Source organism: Falco rusticolus, chromosome 3 (genome assembly GCF_015220075.1).
Source record: "Falco rusticolus isolate bFalRus1 chromosome 3, bFalRus1.pri, whole genome shotgun sequence".
In the NCBI taxonomy this organism is placed as follows: Eukaryota; Metazoa; Chordata; class Aves; order Falconiformes; family Falconidae; genus Falco; species Falco rusticolus.
Genome location: NC_051189.1, coordinates 118,378,263 through 118,397,041, shown reverse-complemented (window position 1 = coordinate 118,397,041; position 18,779 = coordinate 118,378,263). Strand labels below are relative to the sequence as shown.

Genomic DNA, 18,779 nt, shown 5'->3' with positions numbered 1-18,779 from the left:
GTTCCAAAAGCAAGGATAGCAAGAGCAGCTGAACTTCAGAGGGTAAAAGTCTCTGCTGCACCTCTGACCTCGAGGAAAGCTGCGGTAACCTTTGTGGCCAGAACACCTCCCTGCAGAGGCACAGGAAAGGGCTGGTGTACCTTGGAGTCCTGTGTGTGTACAGGCATTTTTTGTGGCAAAGTGTCAATCGGCTCCAGTTTCCCTGTGATGCACATTAGGGGTGCTGCGGGGACAAGGGGAAAATGCAAACTTTGCTGCCGCTGGCAGCGTTTGTCACTAAAGAAAGGGGACAGCCGTTCTGCCGAGGACAGTGTCTGATGGCAGCAGCCCTGGGCAGCACATTGATCGGCGCAGAAAGTTAAATGGCAAGCGCTTGGTTCCCAGTTAAAGGCACCCTGTTCAGCTGATGTGGAGCTGTTCGCCCCCAGGTCCCACTGGTGGGCAGCAGCCCTTCGGCTGCTGAGGGGCCCCGGGAGGTCTAGGTCTGCCCCGGGACGGAACGGTCGCTTGTCCCAGGACAAGCAGTGGTGGGCACAGCCCCAGCTTCCCTGCAGTGTTACTGTCAGGTTGGGGGACAGCACGCAGGGTCTCTGATCCCTTTGGGAACAGAAGCACCATCACCTACAAGAGTGGCGTGAGGTGGATGCTGGAGTCTGGCTGTTGTGCCTAAAACTTTGATTTTTATTCCTGAGGACTGCTAACTTTCTCCTTAAACAGCCTGAGTGACCAAAGATCCCCAGGAGTGCCGGTGCCTGGCCCTTGGACGCAGGAGTCAGAGCGAATTGCACAGGCTTTTACCTGAAAGCTAAGGGTAGTAGTTGAAAATAAATCACAAGCCCTTTGCTTGCAGAACGTGAATCCCGAGCAGAGCAAATGAGGGCTGGCAGAGCAGCAGCTGTCCTTACGGCCACCGAAAGCAGGGCAGGAGGAACGCTAATCCCTCGCCAGGAGGATTAGGCAGTTTATCGAGCCTGAGCAAGGGGCCGAGCAGCAGCCAGAGCTGACGCCAGGCAGGAGAGGCAGCAGCTGCCCCGCCGCCGGGAGGGGTCCAGGCGTGGTGCAGCGCAGCGCCAGGTAAGGGGGCAGAGCTGGGGAAGGGGAGCAGCCATCCCCACCGAGCGGGTGCCTTGTGCTGCGATCTGGCCCTGAAAATACCTTCCCTTTCGCTAGCCTGGCACTGGGCGAGCTGGGCTGGACACCAGTGTCAGCTGGTGCACCCCACAGCTGCCGCACGTCCCTCCGGTGCGTGGAGCAGGGCGGGTGCACGAGGCAGAGGCTCCTGGGGGTGCAGGGACGTCACCTGTGTCTCCTGGCCTGCAGGGTGCCCATGGGCAGGCAGCACGGCCCGCTGGTGCCGAGGTGGAGGCAGCTCCTGCGCGCTGGGTGCTGGTGGCTCCTGTCGCTCTCCGGGATGGCGCTGCGGGGGCTGCAGTGGCTCTGGAGGCTGGCGTGGGTCGGTACCATGTGGCCCCTTCCCCAATTGCCTTCACGGACTTGTGTTGGCTCCAGATGTGGTGCCCAGAGCCAGGGGCCGGGGCAGGGGGTGGGGGTGCTGCTGCGGCTCTGTTTCTGTAGCGGTGGTGCCAGGGTGGGCAACAGCGCGCCGTCCAGCAGCGTGGCTGGGCGATCGGGACCCTCGTCCTTGGGGTTTGGCTCTTGGCTCAAGGCACTGTACGGTTCTGCCCACCAAGAGCCCTGGGGACGTGGGGACATTGCTCCCTGGGGCAGGTTTGAGCCTGCTGCTCTCACCACGCGGCCGCCGTCCTCTCCCCAGTACCTGCTGATCTGCTACAAGAGCTGTTGGGACGGCGCCTTCCAGGTCACCGAGGAGGTAACTCCCCAACGTGGCCCCAGGCTGTGGGGGCTGCAGAGGTCTCCGACCCCCGGGACATGGCTGAGCCCAGTGACACGGTCTGTGGGTGGCCCTGTGGCACCAACGTGGCTGTAGGTCCCCAGGGCACGGCACGGCAGGGTCCCCTGGTCAGGGTCGGGGCCGGGGCCACCGGGCTCAGCTGCCCGTGGACATGTCAGTCCCCGCGGTGTGTGGCGGCTTTCAGCTCGGCGTGGCGCTGCGCTTGAGGCTGGAAGGTGGCAGCGAGGGGAGTGAGGAGGAGGACGGGGGTTCCCCACCGGCGCTGGAGCCTGGGCAGGCAGGTGGGTGCCTGGCACGGTGGTGGGGGCAGGCAGGGGTGACCCTGGTGCAGAGGTCGGGTGGGTGGGTGTTGCGGGGCGCTGGCGGGAGCTGAGCTGTGGTGCCAGGGCAGCGGCGGAGCGGCAGCAGCGCGGTGGTGTCAGCGAGGCTGTGCTGGCGAGGCTGGAGGCACTGGAGGCTGATGTCCGCTTCCTCTGCACCGAGCTGGGCGCCGAGAAGCTGCTGTGGAGCAGCCGGTTCCTGGAGCTGCTGCGGGAGCAGCAAGGCCTGCACCAGCGGGTGAGTCCTCCATGGGGCCCCCAGTCCCCCCAGCCCCCTGATACCCCCAGACCCTCATGCCCTGTCCCAGCTGCAGGAGCGCCCGTGGCAGTGGGACAGCGGCGACAACCCTGAGCTGCTGGGGGGGCTGGAGGACCAAAGTGCCAGTGGGAGCGATGGAGAGAGCCTGGCAGGTAGCAGCTGGGGTCTGGGGGGTTATGGGGGGACAGGGAGGCAGTGACTGGGGAGGGGGGGGACCTGCCATCTGCAGCCAGAGCTGGGGAGGGGGCAGCGTGCTGAGCTCTGCCAGTGGGCAACATGGGGAACTCACCAGCTGCCACTTGGGCACTGGGAAGCACTGGTGGGCACTGGGCAGCAATGGGCTGCCCTGGGAGGTACTTGGGAGGTGAGGGGGCCGAGGAAGGCTCCCAGCCCTCCGTACCAGTTGCCACTGGGAGCCTGGCTGGGCATTCCCACACATGGCAGAGCTCCAGCCATCGCTTCCCCTCTCGCCCTTCTGCTCTGTTAAAGGACGCCGGTGGATGGAGCCACGCTGGCAGCTGGCCCCGTGCCCGTGCCGCCTTTCGGAGCCAGCAGCTCCGTGACAGGCAGAAACCGTAAGTGAAGGTTTAAGTAGGGCATCAGCGAGACAAGAAGGAGCCACCTGTCCCTCCCTGCTCAGGCACCACAGGACACAGGCCAGGACGGCGCGGTCCCAGTTGTGTTGCCGTGTCCCTGGACGTGCCCCCACCCCCCAGTGCCAGCCGGACCCTGCCCAGCCCCGCCGGTCCGCTGGGAGCAGGAGGCAGCTCAGCCTCCTGCACTGCCCAGGGCAGGTCACAGCCACCCCTTGCCACGGCCACCCCGGGGGCTGGCTGTGCCCTGGGCAGGTTGTCTCTGGTGGAGCCCAGCTACGAGCATCTTCCTGATCTGCTGCAACTTGCTGGGAGCTTCCTGGAGCAAGGAGTAAGGTCACCGCCAGCTCCTGTTCACCTTGCACAAGCTGGAGACACTGGGGTGACGGATGGATTGCAAAACCCAAGAGCTGCCCCGTTTACTTCCTCGTTGGCCGGATAAGTCCCCTGCAGGAACTGCCCCACACAAGTTGCAACTCCCAGCTGGCTCCTTGCAACAGCACGTGGCTCTCGGGGGCGGCCGAGGGGCCCTTGTTCCTGGAGGATGGCGCAGCCAGGGGGGCCGTGCCACGGGTGGAACAGGCTTGGGCAAACCTGCCTCTGCCCACTCCAAAGCGCTGGGTTGGGTCAGGCAGCCCCTGGCCCAGCAAAGGGAAAAGAAGGGGCCGGGGGGCGTTGCAGGAGGGTGCTGAGCCTCCCACCCCGCAGGAGGGCAGATCTGGCACGGCTACAGCGCCCCACACGTGGCAGGATCAGCCTTGGGCCCCCACGCAAGGGGCAAGGAGCCACCCTGTGCCCAAGCCCTGACCCAGCCTCAGGGGCTGCGTGCTGCTGCCCCCCCCCCCCCAGCTGCCAGCCACCGCTGTGAAATACAGGCAGCCACCTTCCACGGGGCTGTTTGCTTGGTCTTTCCGCTGCACGCACTGGGGCGGCTGCTCCGCCACCGCGCTGCAGAGACCCCCATCCCGCAGCCATCTGGGGAGGGGGTACCAAGACGAACCCTTGCTAAAGCAGAGAGGGGCCCGGTCCCTACGCCACGGCAGCTGGCCCGGAGCCGGGACTCAGCCCGGGAAGCGCTCGCGGCAAGCGCGGGCAGTGGGGACCGCGTGGCAGCAGCACCTCCCGCCCAGGCACTGATCCTGCCCTGTGAGCAGCCAGTGCAAACCAGCCGCCCCCGCCAAGAGGTGGGCGCACTGTGCCCATCGCTCACCACGTGTCTCGCCAGCCCCAGCACCGCGCTGGTTGCCACCGCCAGCTGCCCACACTATGGGCACTCGCCAACAGTGCCAGCGCACACGGCTGAGGGTCTGCCAGTGACCCTGCTCCCGCCGGCCCTGCAGCCCTCGCAACTGGCCTCCAGCACAAAGGCTTTGATGGGAACACTTCCATTCTGGTTTTGTTGTGGCACCAGGCAGGCTTGTCTGACTCTGGGAATTAACCTGCAACGCTGCGGAATGGCTGCCGCGACCCTGGGCCCGCTGCCCCCCCCCCCCCCCGCGCCCCAGAGAGCGCGTGGAAACCATCCCCACAGCCCTGCTGCAGCCCCCACCCCAGGGAGCTGGCTGGGTGCAGGGGCTGGGGACAGGCCCCTGCAGCGAGCAGGGAATCGTTCTTCCCGACGTGCCCGTGCAGCACCCTGCACCATCGGGGAACTGATGCAATGCAAGGAACAGCAGCCTGACTCATCCTGCACTGACCTGGCTCCCGCACGATGCTTGAGGTGGGACAGGCCCACACTAAGAAATATCAAAATAAACCAGGTGACGCAAATGAGCCACTCCTGGGTCCCTGCTGCCACAAAACCCCAGCCCCAAACTGGCCATCCCCTCTCCTGCAGGAATGGCAGCAGCATCCATGAAGAGACCTCAGGAGCGCTGGGGACATCAGACAGCAGCTTTGCAGCGCTGTGACAAGGTCCTGGCCCCACAGCTCAGCTCTCCTGAGGCAGCCCCCGGGGCTGTGCTGGAAATCCCCCGTCACCCCCACCCCGACAGCAGCTCAGCCACTCTGCAGGGGCAGGGTTTAGGAGGTGGAGGGTGAATCAAGCAGCGTTAACTACATTCACCAGCTCTTCCTCCCCACTGGAGCAGCCCCCCATGGGTGGCCAAGCCCCTGCTGCAGCACCCTCACCGTGACACCTCCGAGTGAGGCAATAACCGCCTCACAGGCTGGGGAAACCTTCCCCCGGGCCAACACGCCATGCAAATCCTCCTGACCTATTGCTCAACCAGATGCTGTATTTAGTCCAAAGTATTTGTGCAATGCAGGCCTGGGGGGGCACACGGGGAAGCTGAGAGCTGCTTCTCGCTCATGGGTCACGGCTTCACCAGGAGGGCTGGGGTCTGGCGTTGCTCAAGGAGAAACCGAGACAGAAGAAAGCACTTCTGCTGGCCTGGCGCAGCGCCTGGAGCAAACCTCGGCCTTAGGGAGCCCGGGGGTACTCAGGGCACCGAGGGAGCATGGTGAGAGGTGAACTGAAAAATGCGTGGCTGGAGGGCAAGTGCTGAGGGGCACCGGCACCAGCAGCACTCTCCAGCCTCCCTGCCGCTGTCAGCTTTGCTTCCCTCCAGCAGGACCCAGACCCTCTCCCACCCTTGCACCTTTCTGTTCACTTTGGTGCCGCATTTACTCTGCAGACTTGCTCACTTCCTGCATTTCTCTCTTGCAGCAAACCTGTACCCCAAAGTGCCTCAAAGATGCAGTGCAGATGTCGGGGCACCTCTTCCTCTCTGCAGGGAGAGAAGTAGCCCTGCAGCCTCAGAGCTGGGTGAAATCAGCAGTTTGATGCTGAACCTGCTTCCTTGTAAGGTGGCCTGCCCCAGGCCGGTGGCATTGTCACACCCCCACGTGATGCCATGCACACATGTGCCTCCATTACATAGGCGCCCCTTTCCCACGGCCTGTGCAGGAGCCTTGGGTCAGATTCCTGCCTCTGGAAACGCCTTGAAATGAGAGTTGGGCTAGCCACATCCTGGAAATCCCCCGATGGGAGGGAACCAGATGGGTTCGAGCAAAAGTTCAGCGAGCAAGAAGGGCACACAGCAGCGGGCGCAGGGGAGAGGCGAGCGAAGGCTGGGGCCTCGCAGGCACTGGGTGCCCGGTCCCACGGGGCTGGGGGCTGCAGCCGCCACCCAGGGCCCCTCCGGGGTCACCGCCCAGCACAGGGGAAGGAGATGAGAACACAGCAGTTTCTAACCCTGACCTCTGCCACAGCACAGCTTCCCACTTCTTCCTTCCCTCTTTTGAGTATTGATTTTAAAAAAAAAAAGCCCAAAGTCAAGACATCCTGCAGCACTGACTTATGGAGGGCTCCTCCTCGTGCCTGTTCATCCTTTCTTTGTGCAGTGGGAGCAAAGCCTTTCCTTTGATGATATTTAATTACCTTTTCCATCTATTTCTACCACAAAGGCAAAGAGGACACTGTTCTCTATCCCCAAAACACTGGCGGACCCCCCATCGCTCTTTACAAGCACGCTCACTGCCTCCTCACTTTCACATCAGTCCTTCCTACCCCAGCCCACGCTCCTTGGTTCCCTTTATGCTGCCTTTGTGCTTTTGGGGAGGATGCAGCCACGGCTGCCCCCTCACGCTGAGGGCAATGCGCGTGGTGGGACCGACTTGCCCGCTGCTGGAGGCTGGCATGCTTGATTTGGAAGGAAAGAGCCAGCACTGGATGGGCTCACCAGCCTTGTTTTGCAGAGCTCGCAGCTGTTCGGCCAGCTCCCCTTGGCCCCACTGCCCAATGGAAACAGCCTTGGGTCATCTCTGTAATCCTTCTCTTTCCCGTGGTTGTGCCTCGACACTTTTCAGGAGCCTTCTGCACCCCTTTTCTCCAGCTCAGCTGGGAGCTCCCCCTTTCAAAGAGAACAGCAGCGATTCCTCACCTGGTCAGGGTAGGAGAAGGTGCTCAGAGAGGAGCCAGCCTCCTGAGGGCTCAGCACAAGGCTTTACAGCCGCACGAGGCCAACAGGACGAAGGCAGCGCAAGCCCACTGAGGTACAGGGAACTTTCCACGGGGTGCCTGTGTGTGACCTCCTTAACCAACAGAGCAGTAACCCGACAAGGTCTAACCTATTTTAGTCGGATAAGAAACACAAAGCCAACGCACAGCAGTCATGACAGGTCCCCCTCGCCGCCGTGCCCCAAGGAAGTGGTAAGCCACCGGATGAGTCTTGAAAATTCCACAATAACAGCACAGAGAACCTGCCCAAGCGCAGCAGCCCGCAGCGTGCAGGTAGGCAGCTCCTCTGACTCAGTGCAGACGACTGCGCAGGGGGGAAAAATACGCAGCAGTGACAGCTCCGATCAGCACTCCCCACATTTCCCGAGCTCCTGGGCACCACTGGGCTGCCTGGCGTAGGAGAAAGCAGTACTCGCACTGGAACACACGGGCTGCTCCAGGGGCAGGAGGCACGGGGTCTCTCATGCAGAAGCCTTGGGTAAGAGATCAAGAGAATTCAGAGCAGCAGTGGCTAGATTTCAGCTGGGTTTTCGGGGGGGCAGGGGGCACAGCAACACACACAGCAGAAGTTTGTGGGAATAATTTTGACAAGATTCATGTTGGGGACTAACCCCCTCAACTTGCTGTGCCACTAGGACTGTCACTGCAATAGAAAAGGGCCATTCACATCATAACCAAAGAAAGTGGCCACCAGCTCTTCTTTTCCTGGTTATGGTAAATGAACATCTGTGCTTCGGCACAGGCTTTTTTAGTTGCAGCAGCCCAGCTTTGATAGAAGTAAAAAATCAACATTCCCCCCTACACCTACCCGTCCTGCAAAACCAAAGTCCCCTGTTAAGGTATTTTATAGAAGACCAGCCTTAAAAATCCTGCAGCATTTTTCAGCTACAGAACCCCACTACAAACAGCAGAAAAGCCTTCACCTGGTTAAAAGGTCTGATCCAATTCATGACGCATCACTTAATCCCCTCCCCACCAAGACCCTGGCCACCATACCTGTACGGAGCCACAAAAGCTTACCGTCACTTCAAATGACGTCCTCGGGCATGTTCCTCTCCCACAGCACGTCAGTGACCTTTCAGACTGTGAGGTTTCGGGTTTATTTTTTCAGACAATGTACTATCAAAGCACTGCCTTCCTTGGTTTTGATTAACTAGAAATAGCCATTGCCCTGTATTAAATTAAGAGCACAAATTTGAATAAAGACCATAAAGGTATTTAACAAGTCAGATAAGAACATGCTGTACTGCGGTACAGCAGGTGGGAGGGGAAGATTCTTACACAGAAATGTGAGCCTTGATATTCCTACTGCATTTCCTTCCCAGCTGGTAACAGAGCTTTAGAGCAAAGTCTTGACATGTTACAGTCAGCATACGATCATGTGCAACATCTGACACAGATGTGCTATGTAACTGGACAACATGGGTATTTATTTCCAGACTGTACTCTGGAACTGTCCGTTACAACTGAAGCACAGCCCACAGTTTATCCCAAAATAATGATGAGCACGCGCTTCTTTAGCACACGAGACATCCAACATGGTTGTTCCCATACTGCAGTTACAGCCACATGCCTTTGCACTGCACCTCGACTGCCAGTGCATCCCCGGGGCAGCGAGCTAACTTCAGTAATGCCAAATAAACTTTTTATCACTATTCTCTGCTACACCAATTTGGAGCAATTTGATTTTTTTGACCTGTCACACTGCATCAGTTAACAAGCCTGTCAATATCCAGCCATCACACTGTCGCTGCCATTCGACTGCATATGGAGATTGAAGATTGTCAGAGGAACCCCAGGGATGAGGGATAATTTCTCCAGCTTTCCTGGAAAAACAACCAAAATGTTGAACAGTCTTCCAAAAAGCCACCAGAGACCAAGTAATTCAACTCAGCAGTTTTTATTTATATAACACAAGTTCTTACTTTGCCACAGCTTCCATGTGGCTGCCTCCATTCAGTACATAAACTATATACTGCATAACGATACAGAAAGTTCAGTAAAATGTCAGCTTGCGAGTATAAAATGATAACCTTCTGATTGCAAGAGAAGAAGCATACATCAGCATTCCACCAGAAAAACAACACACACCACGCCAAGTAACACAATGGCCGAGTCAAGAATAGTACTAATTAAAAACAGCATCAAGCAGCAAGTTGCTGGACAATAACATTAAAAACCATTTTTCCTGTAATTTACAAATATGCAAAGTATCAGGTTACTTAGAATTAAGAAGCATTTTGCTTACTAACATGAAACATTACTAATTTGTAATGTATCATAATTAACCAGGTATACAGGTTTCTGTGTCCCTGTGGTTTTTATGGCACATGGTGCCAGTCTGGGTAGGTCACTCCTTGGACAGAGGGAAGAAGAGGAACAGACAAATCTGTTCCTGAAAGGGCTCTCAGAAAACAGCCGTATTCCACTCTCCCCTTCATAATATGCCACTCAACAACCTCTGTTTAACCACAAGATAGACGTATTTTAAAAACATAACAAAAACACAGATACAATGTGTATCAACGAATCAACTGCTTCTGGCCTGCAAGTGCAAGAAACATCTTTGCATTCTAAGCACAATGAAATTCCAGGACCAGAACCAATTACTACAGCAATTGGTTTTGCATATTTAAAATCTGTTACAGTATCTACAGTTAAAAAAAAACCAAACAAAACACCTTACAGAGTAAGAGGGAACGAGAGGGGAGCAGTCTTACCAAATAAGTCTTATTCTACATTTTTGGATGCTGCTAGTCTGACAAAGCTGAAGGGGACAGGAGAACATTAGTAAGAAGGAAGATGAAGCAACAGTTTTACAGAGAAAAATATTAAGGAATCCTCGTGACCAGGACTGGCAGCAGCCCAGACATGACTACAGCTGTTTTACCGAATGCTCAAAACTATTGCTGTCTGAAGACAAAAGGCACAACATCATAAATCCTCCTTGTCAGCGTTGTACAGAGATAGCCTGGGACAGGTTACCAGGCAAGGTCACTGCTTTAGAGCAGCATCAACAGCGTGGTCATCCTCATGTTCCGACACCTGTGTTTTCCAGCAGATGACAAACACACAGCTCGCATGTCGCTTTGGAGCAGTGTCAGGCCTCTCATCCCGAGAAGGGATTGTGCTCCCAGCTCCTCTCATTTCTGGGAGCTAAGCAGCTTGCTAAGCACTTGTGGTACATACCGGAGAATTGCCTCATCTCAGGAAGGTAAGCTTAAGTGGGAGGGGTATGGAAAGCATCATTAAAGAAGTGCACCAATAAAACCAAATTAAAGTCAGATAAACCCAGCTTTGTACTAGATTTATAATCAAACATTTTCCACAGATCTGCGTGGTTTGGTAAACAGGCCTACTTAAGAGCCAAGAACAGCCTTGACGATGCATTTCAGTCTTCACAAATAAGCCTCACACCAGTGCAAAGGTAGTAACCCCCTCACCTTCCACAAGCCCCCCCCCTCCCCCGAATCCTCCCTCCACACACCTGATAACACACCAAGCCATCTCAAACCTGAAGCTAACAGGAGGAATAAGGTCACATTTGGCCCTGAACAACTGCAGGAATTTGGGGTGTGCCTGACTCGCCACACAAACCCAAAGGAAAAATCCTGCTCTGAAGCTACGGCCCCTCCTCCTGTTCAGCACCCAGAGCCTCTTCAACAGCCTCTGGTAAGACGGGGCCCTAGGGTGCTCTCACCTCTCTAACAGGGGCACACTGTCATGCCTAGACCGGAATTTGCTGTGAGCGTACCACATTTGGAATCCAGCCTCCAACTGGAGCCCGGTACTTCCAAGAAACAAGGAGGAGCCCTCAGAAGGCATCTATGGCAGCTACAGAGCGCAAACACTGCCCCTCGAGCTCTCCACGTGCCTGGCTGCCCTCGGCATCCCTCATATACCGGGGTTCTGAGACTTGTACGTTAGTATCTCTGCAGCTAGCCTCTGGGGATCCAGAAGTCGAGGGAAACGGCTCATCACAGCATCAACTAAATGGGGATGGAATATGCCACACAGCTTGACATGCACATTGGCTCGCTCCTCTGCGAACTGGTCAGAGACAGCCCACTGGCAGGAGTCCCCATACGCTGGCCCTGGGGCTCTCTGTACCGAACGAGGATCTCGCACGCTGGTAGATCTCACTTGAGGCGGTGGCATCTGGTATGGTTCAGACCAGAACTCGCGAGAATGGGGTGGAGGAGCAGCGTATTCATTGGGCAGACTGTATTGGCCAGCATTAGCTGGGTGTACTGGTACTCCGTAGCCTGAGAAAGAGTGAGGGGGTCCTGAGTGAGATCTCTCAGGGCTATACTGCAAGAAGCTAGCACCAGAGGAAGATTTATGGGAACCATGCTTGTAAGAGACCAGACCATTTTGCTCTAAGCCGGGAGAATGTGGGTAGACAGGCCTCTGCCTACCGCAGTTGCAGACTGCCATCTGATCAGCAGGGGAATGATCACAGTGACTGCTAGATCTGTAAGGCCACATGTCAGACAGTTGGTTCTCCAGAGACCCAATGCCTGAGTCAAGATGCTCCTGAGAGATGTAAGAGAGAGAGTCCATATGAGGCTGCTGGTACCTGTCGGAGGACCTGTGGTTCCCACTGTTGGGAGGGACGCTGCCTGAGACACAGCCTTTGACCTGAAGCGGAACATCACTGGGTTTTGCTTTGTGGGTCAAGCTTTTCCTCTCTGCAGAGACCTTCTGCAAAGAGCTTTTATCACTCTCTGTGGGCACGGAGCACAAGACCTCTGCCTGGGAACCTCTTTTGCCTTTTTTCTCCTCCTTGGCAGCAGTACTTCTGGTAGGAGACAACCTTGCATTGGCTCGGAGTTCATCAGCTAATGAGCGCTGGGGCTGATTGATCCTTTCAGGGTGGTAGAATTTACACTTAATTCCATAAGTGCATTTCTTCCCTGCAAGGGAAGGCAGAACATGGAATGAGCAGCTGAATTTTACTCATGTATGAATTACACTTGCACAGAGACCTCGGTCATCACATTTAGAAGGCAAGTCTTACCATAAGGACACTGCTGTTTCTTGTGTTCTGGCACCACAGGTTTCTTTCTCAGAAAGTTATCCAGGCTGGGGCCATGTCGCCCTAAGGGATCATCTGGAGGCATAAACCTAAAAGAAAAATAAATCTCAGTCAGGAGCAGTTCACTTTCTTGGGACAGGGTTAATTTCTTCTTAAAGTCTCCCATTTCGCTGAAGATTAAAAGCTCTCTGAGCTCTAAAAAAAACCCCAAACTTTCCCATTTCACTGCAGAGATAGCCCTCCTGTCACCTGGTAAAGACCAGCACAAAGTGCTTCACTCCAGGCAGAGAAGAGGTTTTGTGCTGTTGCTGACCCAAATTAGTACCTGCTGCCAGGCCTGCAAATGATTGTCCTGTGAAGAAATCAAGCCTTGGAGCTCTCTTAGGAACTCCACTACAGCACAGCTCCTAGTTCCAAACCATGAACAGCTATTTAAGATACCTCCCAATATCTCTACAGGATTTTTTTTTCCACACTGTACCAGCATTTTGCTCTTTTCATGCATCACTTGCTATTGCTTCATTAAAACAACACAGCACGCTCACACAGAATTTTTTTTTTAAAGCAAAGAAAGAATGGGAACCTACTTGTCATTAACAAAGGAATACATCAGCAGACGCTCCTCAATAAATTTCTTCCACTCAGGACGCTCGTTCTGCAGGTCCCGATAAGTATCATTAGAAACCACAATGCCATCAGACTCATGTGCCAGTTTCACAATGAATCGATCATCGTAACAGACAACACGCTTGCCTCCAACCCGCCTGGAAGGGGTGAAGACCAGAATTTTCTTCTTCTCAAGGTCACGGAGAATGTACTGGTCTAGAACAAACACAAATGTGAACACACTTACACAGCCCAAAGGCTTTCACACAGATAAAGTAACATTATAAATAAATGACAAAATTAAAGTAATTTCTTCTCTCCACAGCTCAGCTTGCATTCTCATCTGTTTTATACCATCGATCAGGCTGTCAGAGGTGGATTCCTAGCCCCGCTGCCTGCATGGCACCCAAGAAGCCTTAGAACCCACCACCGAGGCTGCTGTAACACAGCAAGTCCCAGCCACGTCGCCCTTTGCATGCAGCAGTTAAGGCTGGCAGGCTAGTATCTTGTATGGTGCTGTACCATGTAGTGCATGGATTTCTGAGGAGAGCTGCTTAGAAATCTCAGCTGTTCGCAAGTTCAGAGCAAAGTCCCCTCAATTTGAATAATTCTGACTAAGCTCCCATTGAGCTTTAACTTTTAGCATGTAGAAATTCTGTACAGTCTACAGTGTCAAATATGTTTGTCAAATACATAGCATGAAGGTGTGTCCCTGAAAGAAGAAAAAACTCGGTAAGAGACAAGTTAGGAAACAGACTAGCACTACATTCTTTGTTCTTGAATTATTTCACCGATTCAGGCAAGAACTTGCTTAGGGGAGAAGTTAATGACTAATTCTCACTGGTCAGCTCAGCTTGCTGGATCTCCTACCACTCAGATCTTCCATTCATAAGTTAGTAATTAACCAGCCAGAACTTTGCAAGCTCATTAAGTGACAAAGCAGTAAGCCTGAAAAGCTGCTTTTGGTTTTCACATTTCCACACCTGTTATAAGCACATCTGGTCGTGGCTGCTCCTTCCTCCAAGATGGCACGAAGACTGTAATATCCTTGTGTCCCCTGTCCCAAAACCACTGGACAGCCAGAAGGATACCTCGGCAGGAGAACACTTCTTTATTTCCATGGCTGCATTGAAGAAGAAAATTAAGGACTTCAACATTCAGGTTATGTACAGACTTGTCAGGCAATATACTAAGCAAATGGATCCAGCAGTTCAGATAATCTTTAGTGAAGAAGTGTTTAGAGTAGCACAATCAGCATTCATTGCTCATCTTGTGTAAAGAGACATCACTAAGCTCTTCACAGAATTACTGTTCCTTTAGCACCTCAGTATGCCAATAAATACCCGTATCCTCACTGGGAGGGAGAAAGCAGCTGTAACTGTTGCAGCTGCTCTGAAACAGAGCTTTTGCTTCGCTCTGGACTCTAGATCTTTATTTTTAGTGCTGAGTACAATGGGATCTTGAACACCCTTTGTCCTATTCTGCCAGCTAATACCAGTGGCTAACCTCTGCCAGTGTAAACTGTACCCTCACTAGGTGTTCTGTTTGTAAAGCTATTCTGATAACTCAAGGAAAACAAGGTTTTATGCACTCTTACCTCAAGGACATCAGCACTGAGGAAAAATGCTTCTTCGCTACATTATGCCTGCCCCCCCCCCCCCCCAATATATACATATTTTTATATATGCATATATAAGTGCACTATTTGCATAAAATAGCAATAGTAACTCCTGGTTACAGGATCAGTGCTGAATGTCTCAACTTGGCAGTTTGAGAACAAAGTTTGACAACAGCATCAGAAGCTACGTACCAATGCAAAAAGCTGCTGCTTAATTATTAGGTCATATCAGTAAGTTTCCAGAACTTCTAAGAGGAAGCTACCACTCCTGTTTTACAAGTGCCAGTATTTACAGTGTAATCAGTTCTTCTGCTGATAATGGTTCTGGCAAGCTTTCAACTTTTTTGTATTACAGCCTGATCTGTCATTCAAGATCTAATAGCCTGCATTTCATGATGACACTCTGGTAATATGTACTACACTAAAGATAACTGGTCTCATGATTCAGTAAGATTTTCCCCATCTGGGGACTACCCTGCCACAAGTCTTACTCTTCCCATCTACACTTGAATGACATTTCAACTCCCACCACCACTTAGCGTGCCAGTGAACTCCTCCGTAAGTTACTGAGGAGCTTCCATCCCAGCAGAGGCACAGCTAAGCAGCACAATTACTACAGTACCACTAGAAAGAGGCTTTACTTCTCCTCCTGTCCTCACCCTCCTCCTATTATGAAAATTGAAAAGTTGTACCAAAATACTTATTCTAAAAGAACTCTAAGTTTAGCAATAAAACTAATACCTGAAGAGACACCTAACGCATCTTCATTAAGAATCCCAAATTACAGAAAGGCTGATATTAACAATCAGCAGAACGATGCTCTGAAAACTTTTCCAATGTCAGTCTGTTTTTGCCATAGATAGCCAGACACAAGTTACTATGAAGTTTTTTAAAAACTTTTTTTTTTTTCCCCTGAGTCCTTGCTGCTGGTCTCAAACCTACAGAAGGTAGCTAATTGGGCTGATCTGATTTGGCAACAGCCAAGAAAAAATTCCCTTAGAAGGAAGTAAAAGCTAATTTCCACTATGATTTGCATATGTTTGTCAAGAGCTGCTCAGGAAGGCCCCGGTACACACTGCAAATGAATCAGCAGGGAACATCACACCATCAATACAGGAAGTTTCAGAATGGAATTCCCCTTCTAGCAAATTGCTTAAAAAAGCCAGACTGCTTTTCTCATGTCAAACTCCTATCGGCAGCATTGTTACCGCCCGGCCTGCCCTAAGTCACATTTGCTGTGATCCCTCCTGTGCTTTTGGGATAAATGAGGTAAGAGGCTCCTCATTTCAAAAGCAGCAGCCAATTCTGTTGAAGGCTGAACGCTTATCAAAGGTAAACTCCGCTGCAAGAGCCACACCGCTCAGCACAGGTCCCGCAGTGGGCCATTTTCCTCAAGTGACTGCACAGCTGCTGGAGAGCTGCAGGAACAGGACTGTGCTCTCCTGGAGACACCAAGGTCATATCTTTTACTCTCCAGCCCTGCTTGATTGCCATCGGAATTCCTCAGTTGCCCTGGGACTCGCAGGCTCTGTTTCTTGGACACACAGCAGACTGTACCCCATCTTTTCTCAGTCCTGTTCTCAGAACTGTCAACCATGGCTTAGAGAAAACCACACACGTAAACAAAGCTCCACTCAACACTTTTGCTTTAGACAAAAAAATCTACCGTAACACACACGGCAGCTCTGTGGTCACCCAGGTTTTTTGGTCTGTTTTTTTTTTTTATTAAAAATTCTGTGCACACAAACATATGCTACAAAACCTATTAGGCTAAAACACTGTGAAGGAGGCTTGCTTTTCAACTGCAACGACAAAGCCCTGTTTAGAAACCTGGTGCGTTAAATTCACAGAGCCCAGACCCCCTGTGCAGAGGTGGGGAGCACACAACGCTCACCATCGTGGGAAACAAACGCCAAGGTGAAAGTAGGGTCATCAAGCCAGTAAATACCCATCCCAGAGAGTCTGGGTGCTCCGTGGATATTAGGGCTCCGGCATTCCCAAATTACCGCTCCAACCCAAGCGGCTTCGTAGGCTGCTTTGGCTGCAGCGCCCAAGGACCTGCCCCATCGGCACCACAACGCCAGAGATGCTGAGGAGGAGTCGCAGCCCTGCCTTGGTGACTCGATAGGCTACAGTGTCTCTTCAACTTCTCACCCGTCCTCTGCGCTGTACCAAATCCACCCAAAATAGGAGAGTCGTAATGTGGAGACCAGTCTCCGATGCAGGAGACAGCACCATATTACAAAGTCTTCTCTAATTAACCCCATAATTATTTATTGAGCAACTTCCTGCTACAGAAACTTACATAAAGCCATTAGGTAAGAAGACAACCTATCTCCAGTTATCCTACCCATGAGCCAGAGCACAAGGGAACATCTTTACTCCCAGCAAACATGCCCACTCCAGCCAGAGCCCTGTGGGGTCCACGGGCGGGAGAGGCCAGCAAGACGGCTGGCGCCTGCAAGGGTGACACTCGCCCTGGCGAGCGCCGCACGTATCGGCGAGGTGCCTCGGGAAGCATCACCAGGGCTGCCAGCGGTGGCTGTTCTCGGTGCCAAACCCAGAGCGTGTCAGACGCCAATCTCCGGACTGGAGCTCAGGCAAAAGCCGCACCACACCGGGCCCCGCACGGGCAGCCCCCGGTGCCCACCCACAGCCCCCAGCCCCACCTCATGGCCACGTTGCTGCCATCGATGACGATGGGCTTCAGGTTCTCGCTCTCCGTCTCCTCCGGGGCGGGCGCCGGGGCCTTGTTGGCCGCCCCCCCCCGCGGGACCAGCGGGGCCTCCTTGGCCTCCGGCGGGGTCTCGCCGGTGTCCCGCTCGGCCGGGCCGTGCTTCACCAGCTCCCCCAGCACGGTGTTGGTGTCGGCGCCCAGGCCCAGCTTCTGCAGCACGACGTGGATCTCCTCCGAGGAGTAGCCCAGCTTGCGGAAGAAGTCCACCTTCAGCTGCATCTCGGCGCTGTCGCAGGGCTCCCGCCCGGGGCTACCCGCCTCCTCGGCCGGCTCCGCGCCGGGCAGGCCCGGGCCCAGCCCGCGGCCCTCGCAGGGCTCTCTGCCGCTCATCCTCCCGCCGAGCCGGGACGCCGGCAGCCTGGCGGCCGGGAGCGCCTCAGGCCAGCCCGGGCCGCCGCTGCCCGCCCTCATGGCTCCCCGCGGGGGACTCCCGGCCTCCGGTCGCGCCCCGGACCTGCGGGCCAAGACGGGCGTTAGCGGCGGCCCCCGGCACGCCTCCGCGCGGCCCCCCCCGCGCCCCCGTGCCCGGCCTCCGCGGGGCCGCGCCGCCCGCCCCGAGCCCGCCCGGCCCGCCGCCCCCGCTCACCGGCCCGCCGCCGACGGGCCGCCGCTGCGTCTCCATGGGGCCGGTGCGGGCCGGGCGGCGGCCGCCGCTTTATACCGGGGCCCGGGCCGCGGCCGCGCCAACGCGGAAGGGCAGCGCGGGCGGGGGCGGTGCGGCGGCCGCTTCCCGGTCCGCCCCGCGCCCCGCCCGGCCGCGGCCCTGGGGCGGGGAGGCGGCGCTGCTCGGGCTGCGGCCTCGCCTCGGGGCCCGCCGGGCCTGCCTCGTTGGGCGAGCGCCGCGGGGCCGCGGCTTGGCGGCCGCCTCTGGGCCCCGTCCAGCCCCGCCGCCGCTGCCTGTGGAATAACCCCGGCAGATGCAGAGGCAGGTCCCTGCTGCAAACACCTGGGGTTTATGCAAATCGTGTAGCAACGCGGGCAGATTTGCCCCGACAAGCTGCTCCTTAGGGAAATGAGCCCTTCTGCTTCCTGCTCTGCCCCGGCCCCCCGGCCCCCCGGCCCCCGGCCCCCTGTGCGGGGTGCCAGCGGCGGGCGGTGCGGCGAAGCCCCCCGTTGGCACAGGCAGGCACATCTGCGGCGGCGTGGGCGATAGCCAGTTCCTCAGAGGTCTTCCCAGCTTGTCCTTGGCTGCTCTTGGGTTAAAACCAATGCGTCAAAACTCCAGGCCTGACCCTTTTTAACTACCACCCCCCTCACCCCCCACCCCCCATCAGAGGTGGGTGTCAAGTGGTGACTGAGTCCCAGAGCCCCACGGCGCCTGCTGGGTGCCCCCCGACCCGCACGGGGTGTATGGTGCTACCGCCCGCTGCCCCCGCCACGCCAAAGGCCAGGCTGGGGCCTAAGGACCCTCAGGAGGGGGTGGCCGCGGCGTGCCCGGCACATGGCTGGGAAGCAGCTGAAACCAGGAAGGGAGAGGGGACAGAGGGCCGGGGGCAGCGGGTTGTATCAGGTGCAAGGACAAGCCACTGCTGTTTAAGCCAAGCCGAAGCTGTAGGCAGCTTTAGGCAGAAGGAAGGTGTGAAGGCGCGAAGGAAGGTGTGAACGTGCAGCCACAGGCTTCGTGCACATTGGCGCAGGTGCTCTGTGCTGCACTGCCATCAGCCACTGCTTGGACACGGCATACGGTGACACGGAAGGCACCTGGTGGATGGACGTGGCAGAGCGCACTCAGGGGTGACGGCAGTGTCTCCTGCTGTAGTGGCCCCCCCTGTGC

General features: G+C 55.4%; 2 protein-coding genes across 6 annotated transcripts; one reads left to right on the top strand and one right to left on the bottom strand.

Moving 5' to 3' along the window:
- Positions 1-38: 38 nt before the first annotated feature.
- LOC119144254 lies at positions 39-4,815 on the top strand. 5 transcript variants are annotated; one of them, XM_037379346.1, is made up of 7 exons: positions 39-1,074; positions 1,321-1,453; positions 1,775-1,831; positions 2,058-2,154; positions 2,265-2,431; positions 2,508-2,604; positions 2,942-4,815. In XM_037379346.1, the coding sequence occupies exons 2-7, from the start codon at positions 1,328-1,330 to the stop codon at positions 3,013-3,015; spliced, it is 618 nt and encodes a 205-aa protein (XP_037235243.1). In that variant the 5' UTR covers positions 39-1,074; positions 1,321-1,327; the 3' UTR covers positions 3,016-4,815. The 5 variants fall into 5 exon arrangements, with proteins under 5 accessions (XP_037235243.1, XP_037235242.1, XP_037235245.1 ...); XM_037379345.1 differs by having other exon boundaries at positions 45-1,074; positions 2,502-2,604; XM_037379348.1 differs by lacking the exon at positions 39-1,074 and having other exon boundaries at positions 1,349-1,453; positions 1,729-1,831; positions 1,949-2,154; positions 2,502-2,604.
- Positions 4,816-8,890: 4,075 nt separating this feature from the next.
- On the bottom strand, positions 8,891-17,640 carry ZC3H12A (zinc finger CCCH-type containing 12A). The gene is made up of 6 exons (XM_037379344.1): positions 17,592-17,640; positions 16,938-17,459; positions 13,634-13,773; positions 12,632-12,866; positions 12,027-12,133; positions 8,891-11,922 (listed from the first exon to the last, which is right to left on the bottom strand). The coding sequence occupies exons 2-6, from the start codon at positions 17,414-17,416 to the stop codon at positions 10,901-10,903; spliced, it is 1,983 nt and encodes a 660-aa protein (XP_037235241.1). The 5' UTR covers positions 17,417-17,459; positions 17,592-17,640; the 3' UTR covers positions 8,891-10,900.
- Positions 17,641-18,779: the final 1,139 nt, after the last annotated feature.

Coding starts and splice junctions, on each gene's coding strand:
- ZC3H12A (XM_037379344.1), bottom strand. CDS start 17,416: ATGAGGGCGGGCAGCGGCGGCCCGGGCTGGCCTGAGGCGCTCCCGGCC. Junction 13,774..16,937: donor GGCAGCAACGTGGCCATGAG/GTGGGGCTGGGG, acceptor TCTTCAATGCAG/CCATGGAAATAAAGAAGTGT. Junction 12,867..13,633: donor ACCAGATGTGCTTATAACAG/GTGTGGAAATGT, acceptor TGTTTGTTCTAG/ACCAGTACATTCTCCGTGAC.
- LOC119144254 (XM_037379345.1), top strand. CDS start 1,328: ATGGGCAGGCAGCACGGCCCGCTGGTGCCGAGGTGGAGGCAGCTCCTG. Junction 1,454..1,774: donor GGCTCTGGAGGCTGGCGTGG/GTCGGTACCATG, acceptor TCCTCTCCCCAG/TACCTGCTGATCTGCTACAA. Junction 2,155..2,264: donor GCTGGAGCCTGGGCAGGCAG/GTGGGTGCCTGG, acceptor GTGCCAGGGCAG/CGGCGGAGCGGCAGCAGCGC.